Raw genomic sequence first — 18,998 nt, forward strand, 5'->3', positions numbered from 1 at the left:
CCAAACTACACAAAGCAGCATTTTTGGGTAGAGAACTCTTCATTTTCTGGAGCTCTGTGCTCTCTGTCCTGACAGATGTGTTGTTGTCGCCCCCTGCTGTCCCTCTCTGACTGCGCCTCCTCTTTTCAGATCAGCCCGGACGACTACAAAGACGGCTCCTTCGTCCCTCGCACAGAGGAGGCTGACATAGACGTAAGACAAACACAGCCGTCAGCGATCCACTTTATAAGTTCCGCATAAAGTTGAGCTCATGTGTGTGTGTTCGTGTGTGTCAGACCAAGCTGAGCCGACTGTGTGAGCAGGACAAGTCGGTGAAGATGCAGGAGGAGAAGCTGCAGCAGCTACACAGAGAGAAGGTACAGCTGTCAGCGTGTGTCATAATGTTTTTGTCTTGTGCATGCTCATGTGTATAATAATAAGTATTTGTGTGTGTGTGTGTGTGTGTTGTGTGTGGCAGCACACTCTGGAAACGGCCCTGCTGTCAGCCAGTCAGGAGCTGAGCGAACAGACGGGCTCCAACGCCGCAGCCACACAGAGCCTGATCCAACAGAGAGACGTGCTGCAGAACGGCCTACTCAGCACCTGCAGAGAGCTGTCCAGAGTCAACGCTGTGAGCACGCCTCCATATATACACACACACACACACACACAGGTCCATCTGTGGGTCCATCACTCAGCAGCAGGATGTCCAGAGGTGTCTGAGAGAGAGGGGCTGTGGTGGAACAGCAGCTGAAATCTCTCATTTACAAAAGTATGCAAACTCTTTTCTGTGGCCCGCTCCAGGAAGGAGTCCAAGAAGACTGGGAGCTGTAACTGTTGCCAAAGGAGCTTGATGTGCAATTTTATCAATTTACAATAAAATCTGTGAAGAGGTCTGAATAGTTTCTGAATGCACGTATTCCTCTGCCATGGCAGTGTGTTTGAGTTTAGACCTACATGTTTGGGATGCATGTCCTTGTCTGACTTCATGGTGCTTCAATGTAGATTAGATTTAGACACACTAAACACAAATAATTTCACATAGTGTAAAGCACATGTTTTTATATTTTGCAAAGACAGTAACACACACATACATAGACACACATGCACCTTCTTGTGACCCTGCTGTTGGCCGGTGTCCTGGTTTCAGGAGTTGGAGCGCTCCTGGAGGGAGTACGACAGGATGGAAGCAGATGTCACTCTGGCCAAGTCCAACCTGCTGGAACAGCTGGAGGCCCTGGGCAGCCCACAGGTGACACACACACACACACACACACACACAAAAATGCTGTCAAAAGCTTGATCACCTTGGTTTTAGGGTTCGGGTTAGAATCAGGTTTAGGTTAGGGTAAGGCTAATGCATTGTGTCAGTGATGGGTCCCCATGACTGCAGTAAAATAAGGATATATGTGTGTGTGTGTGTGTGTGTGTGTGTGTTTGTGTGTACCCTCAGACAGAGCCTCCCAGCCAGCGGCACATCCAGATCCAGAAGGAGCTGTGGAGGATCCAGGACGTGATGGAGGCTCTGGCCAAGAACAAACCACAACGGGGCACAGACGACAGTGAGAGTCTAGAATAACACTGAACCGAGTCACATCCTCAGATTCGTTCCACATTTATCTGAAGTGATTTTCGGTTTAACTGCGCTGCAAGAGCCAAACTGTTTCTTAATTATTCTCACAAAAGCTTCGTATTGATATATTTCATTTATGTAGATAAAGTGAAGAAGCTCTGTGACTTTGTCTTTTGTTATGGACCATGCTGAAGTTTCCTGTCCTCTCCACATTGCCTGTGTTCAGCAGATTTCCCTGGTTCCAAACCTCTGTCCAGTCTCCAGAAGAACGAGGTAAGACAGCGTCCCAGCCCCACACAGCACACTCTAACATCCACAGTACACCACACTCACTCAGGGTTGGATTAGCCTCTGGCTCCAGTCCTACTTGAATGATTTTGTCATTTAGTTATAGTAACCACACCTGCTGACAGGCTAATAATCATTTTGTTAAAGAGTTAGCATGAAGCTTGTGGACACAGGGACCCACCAGGGACCTAATGTGTGGGTTTTCAAGCACACTAACAGTGTTTAGATGAATTTCCTTCACACCAGGAAGCTGCTGGTTTCAGTTTAATTCAAAACAACTTGCTGAGTCTTGAAACTTTGCTCAGGTATCTGCTGTACCGCAGTGACCTTTAGTGATGCAGTTGTGAGCAGGCAGTTATTAGAATAACCCTGGCTGGTGTGTTTGTGATCTTGCAGAGTCATAAATGACTCTGCAGTTCTCCTTCAGCTCTAAAGGAGCGTTTTAGCATCCTTCAGCTCAGTGTTTTGCTTTTATGGCTCACACCTTTACTATTCTGGTTCAGTCTCACCACTTTCTGATGAACACTACCTGATCGGCAGCAGATAGCAGACAAAGATTCTGTATTTCTCAGGAGGTGGTGGAGACCAAAACAGAGCTAAAAGGAAAGTAAATATTTGACTTCTTATTCATCAGGTGGTCAGAAACAAGTCTAAATGACTGTGAATGTTGCTCCGTGTCTTGTGGATGTGAACGTAGGCAACTATTTGCTAACATGTTGCCCATATTAGTTGTTGTGTTTTCAGCTGCTCTGCCCCCAAGTGGCCGAAATGAAAACTGCAAATTCAGGTTTAAAGTGAAACATTTTCAGCACATGTCGAAGTGCCTTCACCTCAGTTTGAACTGTCCAAACTCAGGTCAGCTCACATCTTTACATTGACTTTATAGGCAGTTGTTTCTTCAGTTCGCCGGCATCAGTCAGTACAGTCCAGTCATACCAGGTGATTTCCATGGAGTGAGACCCGTTTATGTTAACTGTCAACAGGCAGTGACACTGCTGCCACTCAGTCCTCTCGAGGAGGGACACGGCGTGCCCCCCCGCCCGCCCCTCCCCCAGTACTACGACTCATCAGAGCGCCCACCTCACGCGCCCCCCCACCACACCACACACCCCAGCGGCCGCCTGGCCCCGCACACGCTCCGCCCCGAGGACCGCAAGGCCGGCTCCAGGAACGGAGCGCACAGCGTAAGAACCGCTGAGACGTTCATGGCCTCCCCCATGTCTGCCCCACCCCCCACCTCCATCCACACCCTCAGCTGGCAGTGACTGCCGTCCATTAGCACTCTGCACCCCAGCTCTGTGCTTACAACCATTTTTACATTGATTTTCATCATGTTCACACCTGAGCTCCATCTTAAAGCCCGAATTAACTTTCAGTGAAGTGACTCATCCCTCCACAAGCGCCATGTTGGATTGACATAACTCATTTCAGCATTGTTTTACCCCTGTAATCCATGCTCCATCCAGCCTCCACTGTCACCTGCAGCGTCACATTCAGGCCTGTCCTGGTCCCCAACATGGATTCATTTGTGGAATTTCGTCGTTGTGAGTGTGGGTTGTTGTATACTGTGAGTTCACAATTTTGTTTTGAGTGTGTTTTGTGTCTACACACACTTTTTCTATCAGCAGAGAACACTCTTGTGAATAGTTCGACGAGAGTTTGATGTAGAAATGACTTTTGCTGTCTGCTAAATGTCATCACATAACTCAGTCTTTCATCCTAGCTTTGCTTCTTATCCCTTTGATAAAGTGTAAGGGTCACTGTAAGGAAAGAAACTTTAGAAACAACTTTATTCTGAAAATATTCAGACTTTTTCCAATGAACTTTTTGTTTTATAATTAGTATTTTATTCTTGAAACATTCCGACTTTTCCTTGTATACGACTCTGACAATGAAAGAGCCGCTGAAAACCCCTGCATTCTCCATCCATCCATACGTGTGTGTGTGTGTGTGTGTGTGTGTGTGTGTGTGTGTGTGGCTGACTGATGCCACAAGCTGTGTATTCGGACCCTGAGCCATCTCTCCCCTCCTCCTCCCTCGCAGCAAGCTCCAGACTATCGGCTCTATAAGAGCGAGCCTGAGCTGACCACAGTCAAGGAGGAAGTGGATGAGGCCAATGGTGAGGACAAGGACAAGACGGAGACCTCTGCTGAGGGTAAAGACGCCACAGCCTCAAAAGGTAACACCTTTTCAAACAGTAATGACGTCACTGACTGTCTCCTGTGTGTTGTTACATTATTTTCACAGGTTTCGTGAAATGGAGCGTGGCTTAAGTGTTTTGCCACAACATGAGCAATTAGCCTGACCGCAGGGGTTTGTTTGTTTGTTTGTTTGCTAAATCCACTCCGTGTCTCTTGGCAGTGCCCCCCTACCCGGTGGGCATTGTCCCTCCCAGGACCAAATCTCCGATGAGCCCACCTGAGTCCTCCACCATCGCCTCCTACGTCACCTTGAGGAAGACCAAGAAGCCTGAATCCAGATCAGTGAGTTTTGCCTTCGGCGTCAACAGAGGCACAAAACACACGTCATGACATTGGTGCACGAACCATTTTGTGTTGAACCTGCCATCTTCTCTTTCTTATTTGCTTTTGAAAAATGTACAAGCTGAACGACAGGATCTGATGTAACTGTCCCTGGTGGCTGTTACGCCTACACTCACCCACACCTCACCTACGAGTGAACGTGTACATTTTAAAATCCAATAATTATTTAATGTCTTGGCTTTGGACGAACTTTGATGGAAAAGCATGCAAACATGTGAGTCCGGGTTCTCGTGCAGGACCGTCCCCGGAGTGCGGTGGATCAGATGGGTTTTGGGGAGCGAGAGGTGGGAAGGACGAGGATGAGCGTGGAGGAACAGCTGGAGAGGATGAGGAGGAACCAGGAGGCCTCGACGCTCCGAGAGAGGAGGAGGGAAACCCCGTCCCGCTCCCCCTCCTTCAGCAAAGACAACCCTTTTATTATCCTGCAGGTGACGTCACACAACACACACACACACACATACACGTAAGCCTTAACAAGCCCTGAAAACTGTCAAACTAATTCAATCTGTCTGTGTGTGTGTGTGTGTGTGTGTGTGTAGACCCGTGCCCAGGCAGAGGGGGCCTGTGCAGACCCCGTGGAGTTGGAGGCAGCTCTGCAGCAGCTGAAGGTGGCTCACGTGGAGCAGAGCAGGACGGCTGCTGAGGCTGCTGGGACTCACACAGAGAGAGCAGCGACTGCACCGCAGGTTCATGGGATATTTTATGAAGCATTCTTTCATATGTCACATTCAATTTCTACTGGCAGCCAACTCCAACTGTAGCTGTGTTATATGTTACGTTTTCATCCAAAACAAATGCGAATGTTCACAATTCTAAAACCTTGACTACAGATTTAATATAATGTGTTTGTCATCAAATGTCATGCAGACAGTTTTGACATGATTCTCTTTCCATATCCAGGAGGTGCAGAGAGCAGAGGAGGTGAAGGGTGGGCTGTGTGAGGAGGTGCAGCAGGGCAGAGGAGCGAGCCTGCAGAGAGGGAAGGAGCCGCAGACTGAAACCAACAGCATAGACAGTGAGGTACTGAGAGGGGACTGCACAGCCTCTGTGCACTCACATATGTCACATACAGGCCTCATATAATTCAGTCAGTTCCTGTTAAAGCTTCTGCTGTATTCAACTGGATTATAATATACAAACTAATATATGACCCAGCTGGTCATTGTAGTTTTTAGCAAACGTCACTGAAACAGACAGAGCTGTTGTTTGGGACTATTTTCAGCGGCGGATGAATCCACATTTGGTGCTCTAGTTGGTATTTTTGGCAGCAGGATGGTGTGTGTGTGTGTGTGTGTGGGTCAAAATACACTACAGTGTGTGTGTGTTCATGGTGATGAAAGAACATGTCACACCGTGTAACAGTGTGGATCACTGGTGTGTTTTTAACACACACAATAACAGAGCTCTACGGCTCAGAGGAATAACACACACACACACACACACAGTGCTTAAAGTTATTAAAAAAAAACCACATAATTAAAGTATGAACAAAATCCTGGACATATAAATGACAGAACAGTCATCTGAAGTAAAACACCTGGTAGGTGTCAGCGTGTGGTAAAGTGGTACAGTGGTTCCTGCAGTCAGCTGGAGGCTGCAGACGCAGCAGGTGGTGGAGAATCAAAGGAATTCCATCACGCTGCTTTCACCATGCAACGCTCTCGCCGTTCAGTTCTGCGTCTGTAATCCCAGATCTGTCTGCCACACAGCAGCTAATCGGCCGCAGTGGCCGTAACATCTCCCAATGTAATCTGGGACAATAACAGAGGATTTGTGGGAATGCGGAGGAAGCCAGGTTTGGCTTTAAGGGGTTTATCTCTTGGATTCAGCCAGGATTGGTAGCTGCTGTCTGGGCTTCTCTCCAGTGGGATGCCACCCTGGAGCTCCGCGGAGCCCAGAGCGTGTACAGCACCCTGATTCCACAGCAGGAGTGGATCCATGTCTCTGTGGTGATCAGCGTTTCTTTCTTTCTTATTTCATGTCAAATAAAAACATCTTTGTGATCACCATGATGTGACAGAAACAAAATCAGAGACTTGCTGACACAAAAGATACACATCAATCGGCTATAACCACACTGACAGGCACTATTCATGTTACATGTTGGTCTTTATATCTAATTCACAGCACAGAACAGCTAAATTCTCCATTTTCTACCATTTCCTTTGATGTGTGTGTGCGTGTGTGTGTGTTTCAGCTGTGTGAAAGTCAGAGGGTAGTGATTCTGGACCTGGGCACCGAGCCTCGGCGTGTGGAGATCGTAAACCTCGAGCCCTTTGAGGATGACGAAAGCAGAGAGCAAGATCTGACGAGCTCACCTACAAACACCACCACTGAAAACAGGTAGGGGTGTGTGTATGTGTGTGTGCGGGAGTGTGTGTATCTGGCTCACAGGTCCAGGTGTGAGGCGGCAGAGATGAAAACGGAAAAAGACGCCGTTTCTCCGCCGTCGTCTGTTTTACCATCAGAGTCTGACACATTCTCCCGCCCGTAGCTTCCAGACTCCCGAGCCTGAGACGCCCAGTCCAGAGCCCAAAGACGAGGACGGAGACACGACGCAGCAGACCGCCAGAGACGAGAAGCTGGAGAGGAGCCTGGATTCTTATAACCAGCTGACGGCAGACGACAAGAAACACAACAACAACAACAACAACATGTTGGCCTGTAAGTGAGGACTCCCTCCATCACAGCTGGAGCATGTGTTCATATCCAGACTCTGGTATTTGACGGTTAAAAACCGGCTTTTAAAACCATCATGTAGGGATTTTTTTCAGGGGCAGAGATGAAAAGGTTTCTATCAGTCTCACGTCTGTGGGTTGAACTTGTGGTTAGCCCGCGCAGCTCGGCACATGACTCATCCGTTTTCACTTAGGATAACAGGAAAGCTGTGCAGCACGGTGGTGCAGTGGTTAGGCGGCGTCACCTCACAGCAAGAAGGCTCTGGCTTTGAGTTTGCATGTTCTCCCCCTTTGTGCAAATGAATGTTTTTATATTTGTGAGCATGTGTTTTAATTCTTAGAATAATAAAAAAAATAAAGAATGGGATCCAAAGAGCCTACAGAATATAAGCTGAGGTGAGTAAGCTCCAGTTATACCGTAAGTATATAAGTGGATAGATGGATGGGTGGAGTTTTAAAGACAGACAGCACACTCTAGTGGATGAAGCATGAAACAGCAGTGTTTTGAAATGGTTGGGTATGAGGCGGAACTATGAAGAACTTAGACCAGAAGTTATACAAATGTGAACTATGTAATTTATGTATCAACAGATTAGTGTGTCTCTGTAAATGCCCCGTCTCTTCTCCTCCTCCTCCTCCTCCTCCCCCTGCAGCTCAAACCTTCACCTTGGTGAGCAGCGACACGTGAGCTTGGACGCCGGGCCCTGACATCCTCAGCGGCGTCCCGTATAGAGCCCCAAATGTAGCCAGCCTGCACAGAGCATGCTCCACGGCTTCCTGCGTTTACAACAGAACTACTTTGATACTACTGTTACATGCCCACAAGGAGACTGAGACTGAGGGGCCGCCATCGCGTTCCAGGTCGGAGACGACAGGCAGATGTACTGTATCTTTAGCACCTAATAGATCTGTCCATACTGATATGTCCTGAAGCTAAACATTAATTCCTTGTTGTCACATTTGTCCCGAACGAATCTTCTATACATAAATAGAAGATTGTGAAATGGTTTAGTTATTTAAAAATGACTGTCTGTTTGAGCTGAAAGACGAATCAGTCGGATGTTCAAATTCCAACAGTGTTTTTGTTGCTAACAAGACAACAGCTAAGCTGTGACAGGCAGACACACAGGAAGAAGAAGAAAGGAGCTGAACACCAGGAACACCCCCCCCCCCACCTTCCCCCACACACCTGTTGGCAGGTGTACTCCAGTACTATCAGTCTGATTGGTTGGTGGCTGGAGCTGCAGATTGGGTTCTCTGGCAGCAGAGGTGATGAGGTAACCTCTTCTCTTTCCCCCTGATTTTAACACTTAGATTCCACGACTCTGACCTGAGAGAAGAGGTAAAGTCGTGTTTCTCCTCCAGAACCTCGTTCATCTGAGGAGGAAGCTTTCGAGCTGACGAAATGAGTTTCTTCCTCAGAGACAGGATGAGGAGCTCAGGCGTCCTCTGTGAAGCAGACCACTGCTGCTACTCTCTATCAAAAGCAACCAGCTGAAGGTAGTTCAGGCCTCTGACAAATACACATCCTTGGACACTTCTCTTAAGGGGTTGTCCAGACGTCTTCAACTGAACTGAGGTCAGGAGGTAACGGCTTACACGAGGGGAACAGTTCATCACTGCAACACCGACCATTTCTATGAGCTGCAGCCTTATACGAGCTTCTATTTATCTCTGCTTTCTCTGTGGCAGTTACAGAATATTACCTGTGAAGTAGCCAGCGGATCCATTGCCTTACGTTACCACAGACACTAACTGGAAACCCATTTTCTTTTCTTTTTTTTTCCTTTCTTTTTTTAAAGAGTTAAAGCTATAAATAGAAAGAATTAAACCATTTCACAATCCTCGACTGTATGTACGACTTGTTCTGGGGGATAATATAGCTCCATAGAAACACGTTGCCAAATACACACAGACACACACACACACACGTCAGTATACAAAAAACGTTTGATACCTTACTACGTATTAAAGTCATCTTAACATAATAATTATTAAAATTAGATTATTCTAATGATCTGGAGGAGGGGGGACGTTAGCTGTTACCAGAGGTGAGTGCACAGCTGTACATAGGAGCACTTGAGATGGGCTAAGCACCAAAACTCCCACACACACACATGCAGTGCTTTACTTTAACCCCAAAGTGACCAACAATGCTGATGGTCTTGGATTTTTATAACCTGCTCTCATTTTGAACTCTTTGTGTTGATTTGAGACCAGAGGCTCCTTTATCGCTAATATTTTCACATAGTTTGCACCTGCAACAGAACAGATTGTCCTTCGTTCGATACACATATATAAATATATACATATATATATATATATATATATAAATGATCTTAAAGCAGGTTTTTACTTCAACACGGTGCCACTTCATGCTGCTGTTTATCTCCCTTTTTTTCTGGACAGAACTAAGTATCTTGCAGAAGTTGTGATTATTTATGTCGAGCAAACGACTGCAGCCTGTTGGACGACTCACACAGTATGTGAATGTGTTGGATTTCCACTCTCCGTTTTTTTTGTTTTTTTTTCCGAACTGTCCCTTTTTGTTGTTCTCTCCTTGGTTTACATGACTTTAGATGATCTACAGTAGAGAGGCTGAGGACTCCACTCAGATCAGACGTTATGGCTTTTGAATCCGTCCCAGGTGGCGAAGAATCGGAGAATAGCACACGTACGAAGCAATAAGTAGGACTTTGGAGCTCCAGGACATAAAAGAAATTTAAAAGAGATGTATAAACTGTAAAAAAAAAAAAAAAAAAACTAAACTAAAAAAAAGATAGCATAATTTATGTACACACTGAAAAGAAGAGCGAATATTATAACTATAAGAGGTTATTATTATTAATATTATTAGGGTCAATATGCAAAAAGTTCATACCCATCTGTTTTATATCATGTGAAATAAATGTTGATGTTCTTAAAACATGTTTGTAACTGTTTTTCTTTTTGACTTCTGCTTTTCAGGTTTGCTTTTCTGACCTTTCTTTTGATTTGAAGTAAACCTGTGGTTCTAAGTGTACCTGTGGTTATAGACACATATAGCAAAGTGCCTAAAGAGCCCGCACTAAGTGAGCACATACTGAAGGTTAAACCCAAACTTCATCTGTTTGTGAAAGCTCTGGAAAAAAAAAACTAGTAAGTGGACCTTGAGTTGGGATTGTTTTGTCAATTATTCTTTCAACTTTGATGCTTCATTTGTAAGCCAACACACAAAAAGTCCCAAAAGTGTCGTTCAAAGTAAACTCAATCCAACAATGAAGACCATGTGATATGACTGAAAGCTCTGGAAAAAGGCTAGAAGTGGATTTTGAGGGATTTGACCTTTATTAATTATTCTACACACTGTTAAGAATGAATGAATAACCTGTGACATGTGAGGTGTTTTACAATTAGAGCGGGAATCTTCTCCACATCAGCACAGGCGGTACAGAAGCAGGCCTTCACTTCAGCGCAACAAGTTGGCCGCTCCGGTCAGTGCGGTTCAGAGTGTCCGCACAGGGCACAAGGGAGCTGGGGTTTAAAAAGCAGAGCGGCCGTGGTTCAGTCCCGGAGGCTCCGCGGGCTCAGTCAGCAGCGGTGCCGTCAGGGACCTGCACCTCGCTGAGATATGAGCGTGCCTTTTCAGCACTTTGTGAGTTGGATCATTTTTCTGTTTGTCGCAACACGTGGAGCCGAGAGGCCACAATGCCAAAGATCGTCTATGTTTAAGAAGATGAGTCACTCGGTTTAAGGCAAAATCCCAGTCTGCTCCTCCTATCGGTGTTACAGTGAACTCCCCTATTTTCTTATGCCTGTGTCCTTTACATCTTTCTGTTTATCATTTCAGGTTTTCCATCAAGGTAAAGAATATGACAATGTATGTTAAGAAACTTTTTGTAGTTTCACTAAATGGGCTAAACTTGAGTAAATTCTAAAGGGATACTAATTAGCCCTGCTTAATCAGGGTCACGTTTAACTTTAGCACAAACAAATCAATTTATAGATGTTTAAATTTGTTAACTTGTTAATTTGAATTACACTTTGATGTCAAAATTAGTTTTTTTGTCCAACATCATCATCTAAGGTGTAAACTATATGAAATAAGTCAAGTAGAAGGAATATTTAAGGCACTGTTGTTCACAGATGCTGTTAGCTCAGTGTTAATGTCAAAGTACATGCTGGACGCAGATTCACATACGGAGTGAGATGTCATTCGTAATAGAGCAGCTTTGACCATGCGGGGCCCCGACGTCATTCAAACCCCCTGCTGTGTTTTACGCTTGAAGCGGAGAGTGTGAGTGGAGGAGAAAGGGCAGCTTGAGGGCAACTTTTCGAGGGGAACATCTCAAAAATAGCTTCCTGTGCTGCTCCAAAATGGCTCAGATAACGACCGAAGGGGCCGAGCAAGATTCTCAACCGACGTCGGATCAAAACGGCACCGGTGAAACGGCAGAAACCGGCACAGAGGAGCAGGCCGTGCCGGACCCCAAACAGGAACCGGGCGACAACAACGAGAGCAGAGCAGGAATGGACGTGAGCAGTGGTCGTGGTGCGTCGGAGGAGCACGGGGACAAACCGTTTGTGGTTCCCGACGCCGACAAAGAAACCGCCTCACCGACTGATAAAACAACCAGCGGCGAAGGGGAACCCGGTGGAAAACTCTCTGAACCGGGGAAAAGTCCCGTTCAGGGGAGTTTGGCGAGTAGCATTGATTCCGCACAAGAGGGCTCCCGGGTGCTGAAACAAGAACAAAGAGAGGGGGAAAGCGTGTCCTCCTCACTGCCGAGCGACCGCACAAAGACCGCGGAGAGAGCCGAGCACGGCACCAAGAGACGGGCCAGCGTGGAACTGACCTCGTCGGACGGAGAGCCGCTCAGCCGGATGGATTCAGAGGACAGGTCTGTTGAAGTAGTAAGCCCTATGAAGAGGCCTACACTGATTTCCAGAACAACCGAGAGGTGGTGTTAGGTAACAACACGATGCCAAGTTCACTGTTTTTAAGTGTTAGCGAAGGACAGTGTGTGATTTACAGCTTAAATAGCTTCGCCTCCGCCAGGAAATATAGTTCCTCAACATATTTAAACGACATATTTGTGTTTAATCTAGTTTATAGTAGATAACCTGTCTGTGGAGGAGTGCCCGTTCTTATTATACAACCTCCAGCTGTTTGTTATGTTCCACTAAAATAGTAGTAAAGTCATGAGTCTGGGTGGGTGGGTGGGAGTCACGGAGGTCGCTCTGTTAAACTATCTTCTCCCTTTAACACTGATGAATGCAGTTCAGCTGAATTGACTGTGGACTGGTCACTGTCCTTCAGTAAAGACAGGGGAGAGGACACCAACAACACACTGCTGGTGACCCCTTAAAACAAAGGGGTGTTTACCTGTTTGTAAAAATAATAAAGTAGAAAAAAAATATACATATATATAAATATTACATGCAAGAAATATATATAATTCTGTGGAGCACATCTTAGGACCCCCCCCCCCCCCCCCCCCCGATGTTTATGGTGCAGCCTCTGGTTGGGGTCCCTGTACCAGTGAATGTCCATGCAACATGGCTGTACTCAGCCTTAATGATCACCTTACTGAAGCCACCACCAGTGATCATGATCGTAAAAACAACTAAACGCATCAGAGGAGGAAGCAGATAAGAAGAGAAACAGCAGTGAGTATTTGTTAGAAAGCAGATGTTTGCCATGTGAGTGTGCTTTTAATGCAAACATAACACTTCCTGCAGCTGCTTCCCAGTAAAAGCTTTCCCCCAGCAGTTTGATTCAATTATGGAGATTTTAACAGGAAGCAGCTGCAGAAGGTGTTGAAAGATCATCACTGATGGTCAGTGGATCTTTGTTATTAGGCTTTAGTTGATGTCAGGGTTTAACTGGGGTCAGACGTGGCTCTGTCTCTACATGTTGAAGTGTTGGAGCTCTCTTTTGATAGGTCGATTTTGTAACAGGTGAGCAGGTGGTGAAGTGCAGGTACTTACCGTGGTCTCGGCAGAAAACGGGTAGTGGCGCCCCCCCCCCCCCCCCCCCCCCCCCCCAGTGACCTGAGTGAGCTGTGCTGTAAGCATGACTGGTGTTGTGTTCAGATATAAGACAACAAAAGACTTCACATTCCCACAAATAAATACTTACCTAACAGGAAGTGCACGAGGAGTTCAGCATGGAGCCGATGTTTGGTGACGACAGCTAAACCTGAATCTCAGCTCCGGCATGGCGTCACCTGCCCAGACATCAGTTTCACAGTAAAAGGCCTTACCTGTGCATCCATTCATTAAAAATGCTTTTATTGTGAAGGAGACAGAAAACTGTATTGAATTGGATTCATGATCTAATTGCTCTCAGGCGGTCGTGGCTTGACGGATTGAATAATCCTGAATTTTTGCCAGAACTGGTCCAAACACACACACTCACACACACACACACACACACACACACACACACTGTACTCAAACATCAGTCACGGCAGCACAGTGGGAAATGACTAAACCAACACGCAGGCTGCTGTGAAGCCTGTACTCTGCACACCTACACTGCGCCTCACTGGGTACACTATGAGTAACTGTACAGTGTTTGTGCGGCAGCCGATCGCTGGAAGCTCCGCTGCTCGCCGATCCATTTCCACTTTGATTACAGGAAATGTAACTAACTATCGTTCAGTGGCATTTTCCACCTTCCTGATGATGTAAATACGTTGCATCGGGCCTTTTATTTGTCAGCAAACATTGGAAAAAAAAAAAACATCAATCAGAATCTCATTTAAAGTATGGGCAGGGGAAATTTGTCTCTAGTTTTTGGAAAAAACGCTGCAGTTAAAAACCAAAGAGTGTCATGTGAAGCCTGAATCAAAGAGGTTTGACAGCAGCGCGTTGAGTCACCAGGCTGCCACACAAGCAGAGATTTAATAGTTTACTACAGTAGAAGCTGGGAGATGATGAATCGTTTGAGGGCGTCACTGTTAACATTCATGACGGTTCTGTCCCATTTAGGTGTCTGACAGCATGCACAGCTAAACTGAATGCAGCCATGGGTAATGTAATGACCACACCTGTGCTTCTCCTGGTTAAAGAAGCTCCATGAAGAAGGTGTGTCGTACCTTTGAGCAGAGACACAGTAGAACTGGTCCTGTAAGTCTCCTGCTGTGCAGCAGTGTTGTCCTGTGTGTGTGTGTGTGTGTGTGTGTGTTGAACACACTGCAAACCGCTCACAGCTCTCGTGCTTTAGTGTCGTGTGGCTGAGTTGACGTGTGCGTTGTGACACCGAAACATGTCAGAGTCAACATGGCTGACTTGGATTTGATTTGACGGTTCAGTCCACTTTGGTTTACAGCACAGACCCGTTTCCTCAGATTCATGTTGGACATCGCTTCACCCCTCAGCTTCACACAGAGGGAAACCTTCACTTCAGTGTGTTTTAGATTTCATTAAACATGGATAAAAAGTTGGAAGTTGGAACCATCAGGACTTTTGGGCCATAAGGGCCTTGGTCAGGGAGGAGGAGACCAAGAACCCAGCGGTCACTCTAGACTGAGTGGATGGACGGAAGCGGCTGAATAAAGGCCCGTGGCGGCCTGCTCAGAGGTCTCCACATGGCCACGGTCACTGCTCAGGTGTGCCACCATGTTTGCACCTGTTTGGCAGGTGTTCAGTCCCAAACATAAACCAACAGACGGTCACTCACTCAACACTGAAACACTGTATTATGTTTGCACACACCTCAGCAGCTTATTAATATGAACCCTGTGATCAGTGTTTTTCTTCACTTTGAAAGTGAAGGAGAGAAACCCCAACTCCACAGCACAGCAGACAGAGGGGAGGCAGTGTGTTGTTTGGCTGCCTCTCTCAGCTGTGGATCATCCAGCTGTTGTGGCAGCTGTGAGGCTACATTGTAACTTTTGTTCCCACACAGAGCAGAGAGACAGCTGGACGCTGCTGCGGATGATGATGATGATGATGATGGTGGTGGTGATGTACAGTAAACACGTGTGTGTGTTTCAGAGGTGTTAGTCCTCTTGTAGCATGTGTAAGCTGGGCCCCAACAGAGAGGCAGGATGGACAGTGGTCAGAGCAGATGGTCGCCTGCCACGGTCCATGCACACGCACACACACACCAGCTGCAGCTCTGTGGGAGCTGTGAAACCTGCTACCATCACATATAGGTCCTAAAATGTGTGTTTTTTTTTATTATTGTCACTGATTTTCAGATTAAACTTCCTGTTTTCAGACAGATGTTCAGTCTAACTTCAGTACAGTTTGAAGCTCAGCTTTGATTGGTCCATGCTGGTCCCCAGACTCTGAATATATACACTCTCAAGCCCCGTCAGGACGAGTCCTCTGGTCCAGGTAGTTCAGAGTCATGTCTCTGAGCTGTCCCACATCCTAGCACAGTTTTCAGACTCAGAGTCAAAGAAGTGGATGCTTATAACTGTGGAAGACAAGAACAGAGCAGTAACCAATGAGAGTATACAGGACATGGGAGACGGGAGGTCCAGGTAGGGGTGTGAGACAGTGTTGACATATGAGTGATGTGATAGTTATTTGAATGTCAAACTACAACTCCCTGCTTTCTGGTTTACTTTGTCAGAACCATTTGTAGCATTGTCTCTCTAATGTCTTCTCTCTGTCGTACGTCTGTGTCTGTTCTCCAGTATCGGCAGCACCTTGATGGACATGGAGAGCACGGCGTCCAGCGGCCGCTCCACCCCGGCCATGCTCAACGGACACAGCGGGGGCGCGGTGTCCGGGAGCGGCTCGGCGCCGGCGGGCGGCAAGTCCCTGAGCTACACATGCTGCTGGGATCACTGCCAGCTGCTGTTCCCCAGCAGCCCCGACCTGGCCGAGCACATCAGAGCCACACACGTGGACGGACAGAGAGGAGGGGTCAGTGTCTTACTGTCAAGGCTGTAACACAGTCACACCTTTGTGTAGTCCCAGAAAGGACTAGAGGAGAAGCTCAGACCACTGAGGGAGATGGACCAAAGGTCGTCTGTCTGAACAATATATATAAAGTTTTTTTTTTTGAAAGGTTGTGTAATTTGAACACTTTTACTCCAAGGTGTCTTTGTGTGTATTGACTGTTTGTGTGTTTGTGCCTCACAGGTGTTTGTGTGTCTGTGGAAGGGCTGCAAAGTGTACAACACGCCGTCAACCAGTCAGAGCTGGCTTCAGAGACACATGCTGACCCACAGCGGGGACAAGCCATTCAAGGTGAGAGCACACACACACACACACAACACACACCTCATCAAGCCAAAGTCCACTTTACTGTGTTTGCATCACACACACACAGTCACACACCAGACTGGAAAATCCTGAGCCCACTGTCTGCATCACCTGAGTCTAAACGAATCCTGTGTGTCCCCCACGCAGTGTGTGGTGGGGGGCTGCAACGCCACCTTCGCCTCTCAGGGGGGACTGGCACGTCACGTCCCCACTCACTTCAGCTCACAGAGTTCGTCCAAAGTGTCCAATCAGGGCAAAGTGAAGGAGGAGTCTCCGTCCAAGGCGGGCCTCAACAAGAGGAGGAAACTGAAGAACAAGCACAGACGCTCGCTGCGTATGGACACACACACACACACACACAGTTGATGTATAACGCCGTATCTTCACATTGTTCCACACACAAAGTTTTTCTTAGTCACACTGAAAACCACTTTTTATTTCCAGCCCGACCTCACGACTTCTTTGACGCTCAGACCATGGACGCCATCCGTCATCGAGCCATCTGCCTCAACCTGGCAACACGCATCGAGAGCCAGGGCAACGGACACAGTGTGGTCTTCCACAGCACGGTGGGCTCACACACACACACACACACACCCTGTTACATGTTTTCCACTAAGCTTCACTTTGTACAATTAAAGTCTTGATGTTAGTTATTGTGTTATGGTAATGCTACAAAGGAGGACTGACAGAGATTCCTGACCATTGACTGTGTGTGTGTGTGTGTGTGTGTGTGTGTGTGTGTGTGCGTGTGCGTGTGCGCGTGTGCGTGTGCGTGTGCGCGTGTGCGTGTGCGTGTGCTTGTGTTTTCAGGTAATAGCCAGGAGGAGAGAGGACTCTGGGAAAGTGAAGGTCCTGTTGCACTGGACACCTGAAGACATGTAAGACCTGCTCTCCTCTCATCACGCTCTCCCTGTCTCTTCCTCCTCCTCCTCCTCCACCTCTCAGCCTCTTTTAGCAGTGAGTCAAAAAAGGTGAACTGCTTTTGTAGCTGATTCTTATCAGTTCACTGAGTTCACTGCTGTTTATAGGATGACTGAAGTTGTTGACCTCAGTTCAACACTTGTAACCACATCACACAACAGCAACATAACACATGTGCATCTCCACTGTGTGTGTGTGTGTGTGTGTGTGTGTTGTGTGTGTGTCATTAAGGCACGACGGTCACAGCAGAGGCTCTTCACAGACCATGTGATCTGTGTGGGCTGAATGAACTCTGTCCTGTTAGCAGGATTGTGGTTCTTAGGGTACATTCACACCTCAACTGAAAACTGAACTGTGATGTGTCTGTTGTAAAAGGTGGCAGTGGGACTCTGATGAGAACCAAACAACCGGACTGACTAACCCGTTTTTTTCCTTTTTTTTTTTTTTTATGGTCTGAAAGCAAACAGACCACTCAGTGACTTCGAAAGCTCCACTACCAGTAAATCCACCTGCTGACTGTGAGCTGTTCAGGAAGGATCTTATCATATGAACATGTATATGCACAATGTCCTAAACTCTGTGTGTGTGTGTCAGACTGCCAGATGTGTGGGTGAATGAGAGCGACAGGCAGCAGCAGAAGACCAAGGTGGTTCATCTGTCCAAGCTGCCCACAGACACAGCTGTACTCCTTGACCCCAACATCTACAGGTGTGTGTCTGTGTGTGAGTAAACATATCCAGTGTGGCTAATTTAAAAAAAAAAAAAAAAACTCACATTGATGAATGATCTGAACTGCTGTCTCCACAGGATGTTCTTCTAACACCTCCAGAGAAGCTCCATTTGTCACTTCCTGCTAAACAGACCTCGAAAAAGGAGGCCGCCTCCTTCGCCCCACCCTCCTCTCGTCTCCATCCCCACGTTCCTCTTCTCCCCTTCCTCCATCTTCCCAGAGGATGCTGGGAGTGTAGTGACTTGTTTGTCATGGCTGTCTGAGGCCTTCAGTGTTTTCTCATTAGGTGCTGAGTTTACTGAGGACACGTAGGGCGAGATGTCGCTTGTTTTAGGTAACACAAGTAGACTGAAAACTAACTGACAGAGCTGTAACTGTAGACACACGTGTAGAGAGAAGCTGTCTTTGTAAATACTTGAGATTTGTAATATATTTTTATACTTTGAATTTTTTTTACTGTACTGTAGATAGATGTCTCTTTTTTTTCCCCACCAAACATTTTAAATAGATGTTTTAAAAACCTGATAATATCGGTCATGTGCATATAGCTGCCATTGCCCTGGTTTGATGTCATTAAACCTTTCCAACCTCCACCTGCTCTGAAGTCTTCACCTGCCAACCTGTTCATACATAATATATAATTTGACAACATGGTCCCATTGGTTTATTTTAATCCAGCAGTGCGCTGCTGATAAAATGTGTATGTGCTGGATGGATCTATGGCAGGAGCTCATTTCCACACTTCCAGTACGGAACCATGAGCACAGAGCTGGGTCCACACGTCCTGTAGCAAACTTAAAGCAAGGATGGAGGCTGCGTGTGAAGAAGAAGAGTTTCAGAGACACCTGGTGGCCATGGGCAGGTATTTTAGGCCCTGTCAGATGTACAGATGCTCTGAAAATGTTAAAGAGCAGTGGCTAAAGTTAAAATGAATAGTGCTGAACACTGTTACATCCTGACTCCCTGCTGCCCTCTGACAGCAGAGGGAAGACAGGCTGTCGGTGGAGACGCAGTTCAATAAAGTTTTTTGTCCTACTGCAAAATTAAAAAAAAACACATTTATTCGGCCTCAGATG

General features: G+C 46.7%; 2 protein-coding genes across 10 annotated transcripts in view; both read left to right on the top strand.

Annotated features, from left to right (window-relative positions):
* The window catches only part of LOC121175983 (pleckstrin homology domain-containing family A member 5-like), a 150,353-nt gene extending 140,007 nt beyond the window's left edge, over positions 1–10,346 (top strand). For 2 of the 8 annotated variants that reach the window (XM_041029884.1, XM_041029891.1), the window contains 14 exons: positions 130–192; positions 276–356; positions 458–610; positions 1,130–1,231; positions 1,433–1,541; positions 1,782–1,825; positions 3,884–4,019; positions 4,202–4,323; positions 4,620–4,811; positions 4,923–5,069; positions 5,284–5,403; positions 6,581–6,726; positions 6,878–7,047; positions 7,715–10,345. In XM_041029884.1, the coding sequence (XP_040885818.1) occupies positions 130–192; positions 276–356; positions 458–610; positions 1,130–1,231; positions 1,433–1,541; positions 1,782–1,825; positions 3,884–4,019; positions 4,202–4,323; positions 4,620–4,811; positions 4,923–5,069; positions 5,284–5,403; positions 6,581–6,726; positions 6,878–7,047; positions 7,715–7,749 (1,620 nt within the window). In that variant the 3' untranslated portion in view covers positions 7,750–10,345. Of the gene's footprint in view, positions 1–129; positions 193–275; positions 357–457; positions 611–1,129; positions 1,232–1,432; positions 1,542–1,778; positions 1,826–2,823; positions 3,025–3,883; positions 4,020–4,201; positions 4,324–4,619; positions 4,812–4,922; positions 5,070–5,283; positions 5,404–6,580; positions 6,727–6,877; positions 7,048–7,714 lie in introns of those variants that run through there. The other 6 variants (XM_041029886.1, XM_041029887.1, XM_041029890.1 and 3 more) reach the window with 5 other exon arrangements.
* A 975-nt stretch (positions 10,347–11,321) lies between these two features.
* Positions 11,322–18,874, top strand: aebp2 (AE binding protein 2). 2 transcript variants are annotated; one of them, XM_041030573.1, is made up of 8 exons: positions 11,322–11,941; positions 15,695–15,926; positions 16,146–16,253; positions 16,416–16,602; positions 16,713–16,837; positions 17,082–17,149; positions 17,787–17,900; positions 18,000–18,874. In XM_041030573.1, the coding sequence occupies exons 1-8, from the start codon at positions 11,418–11,420 to the stop codon at positions 18,010–18,012; spliced, it is 1,371 nt and encodes a 456-aa protein (XP_040886507.1). In that variant the 5' UTR covers positions 11,322–11,417; the 3' UTR covers positions 18,013–18,874. The 2 variants fall into 2 exon arrangements, with proteins under 2 accessions (XP_040886507.1, XP_040886508.1); XM_041030574.1 differs by lacking the exon at positions 11,322–11,941 and adding an exon at positions 13,676–15,538.
* Positions 18,875–18,998: the final 124 nt, after the last annotated feature.

Source organism: Toxotes jaculatrix, chromosome 22 (assembly GCF_017976425.1).
Source record: "Toxotes jaculatrix isolate fToxJac2 chromosome 22, fToxJac2.pri, whole genome shotgun sequence".
Taxonomy (NCBI): domain Eukaryota; kingdom Metazoa; phylum Chordata; class Actinopteri; family Toxotidae; genus Toxotes; species Toxotes jaculatrix.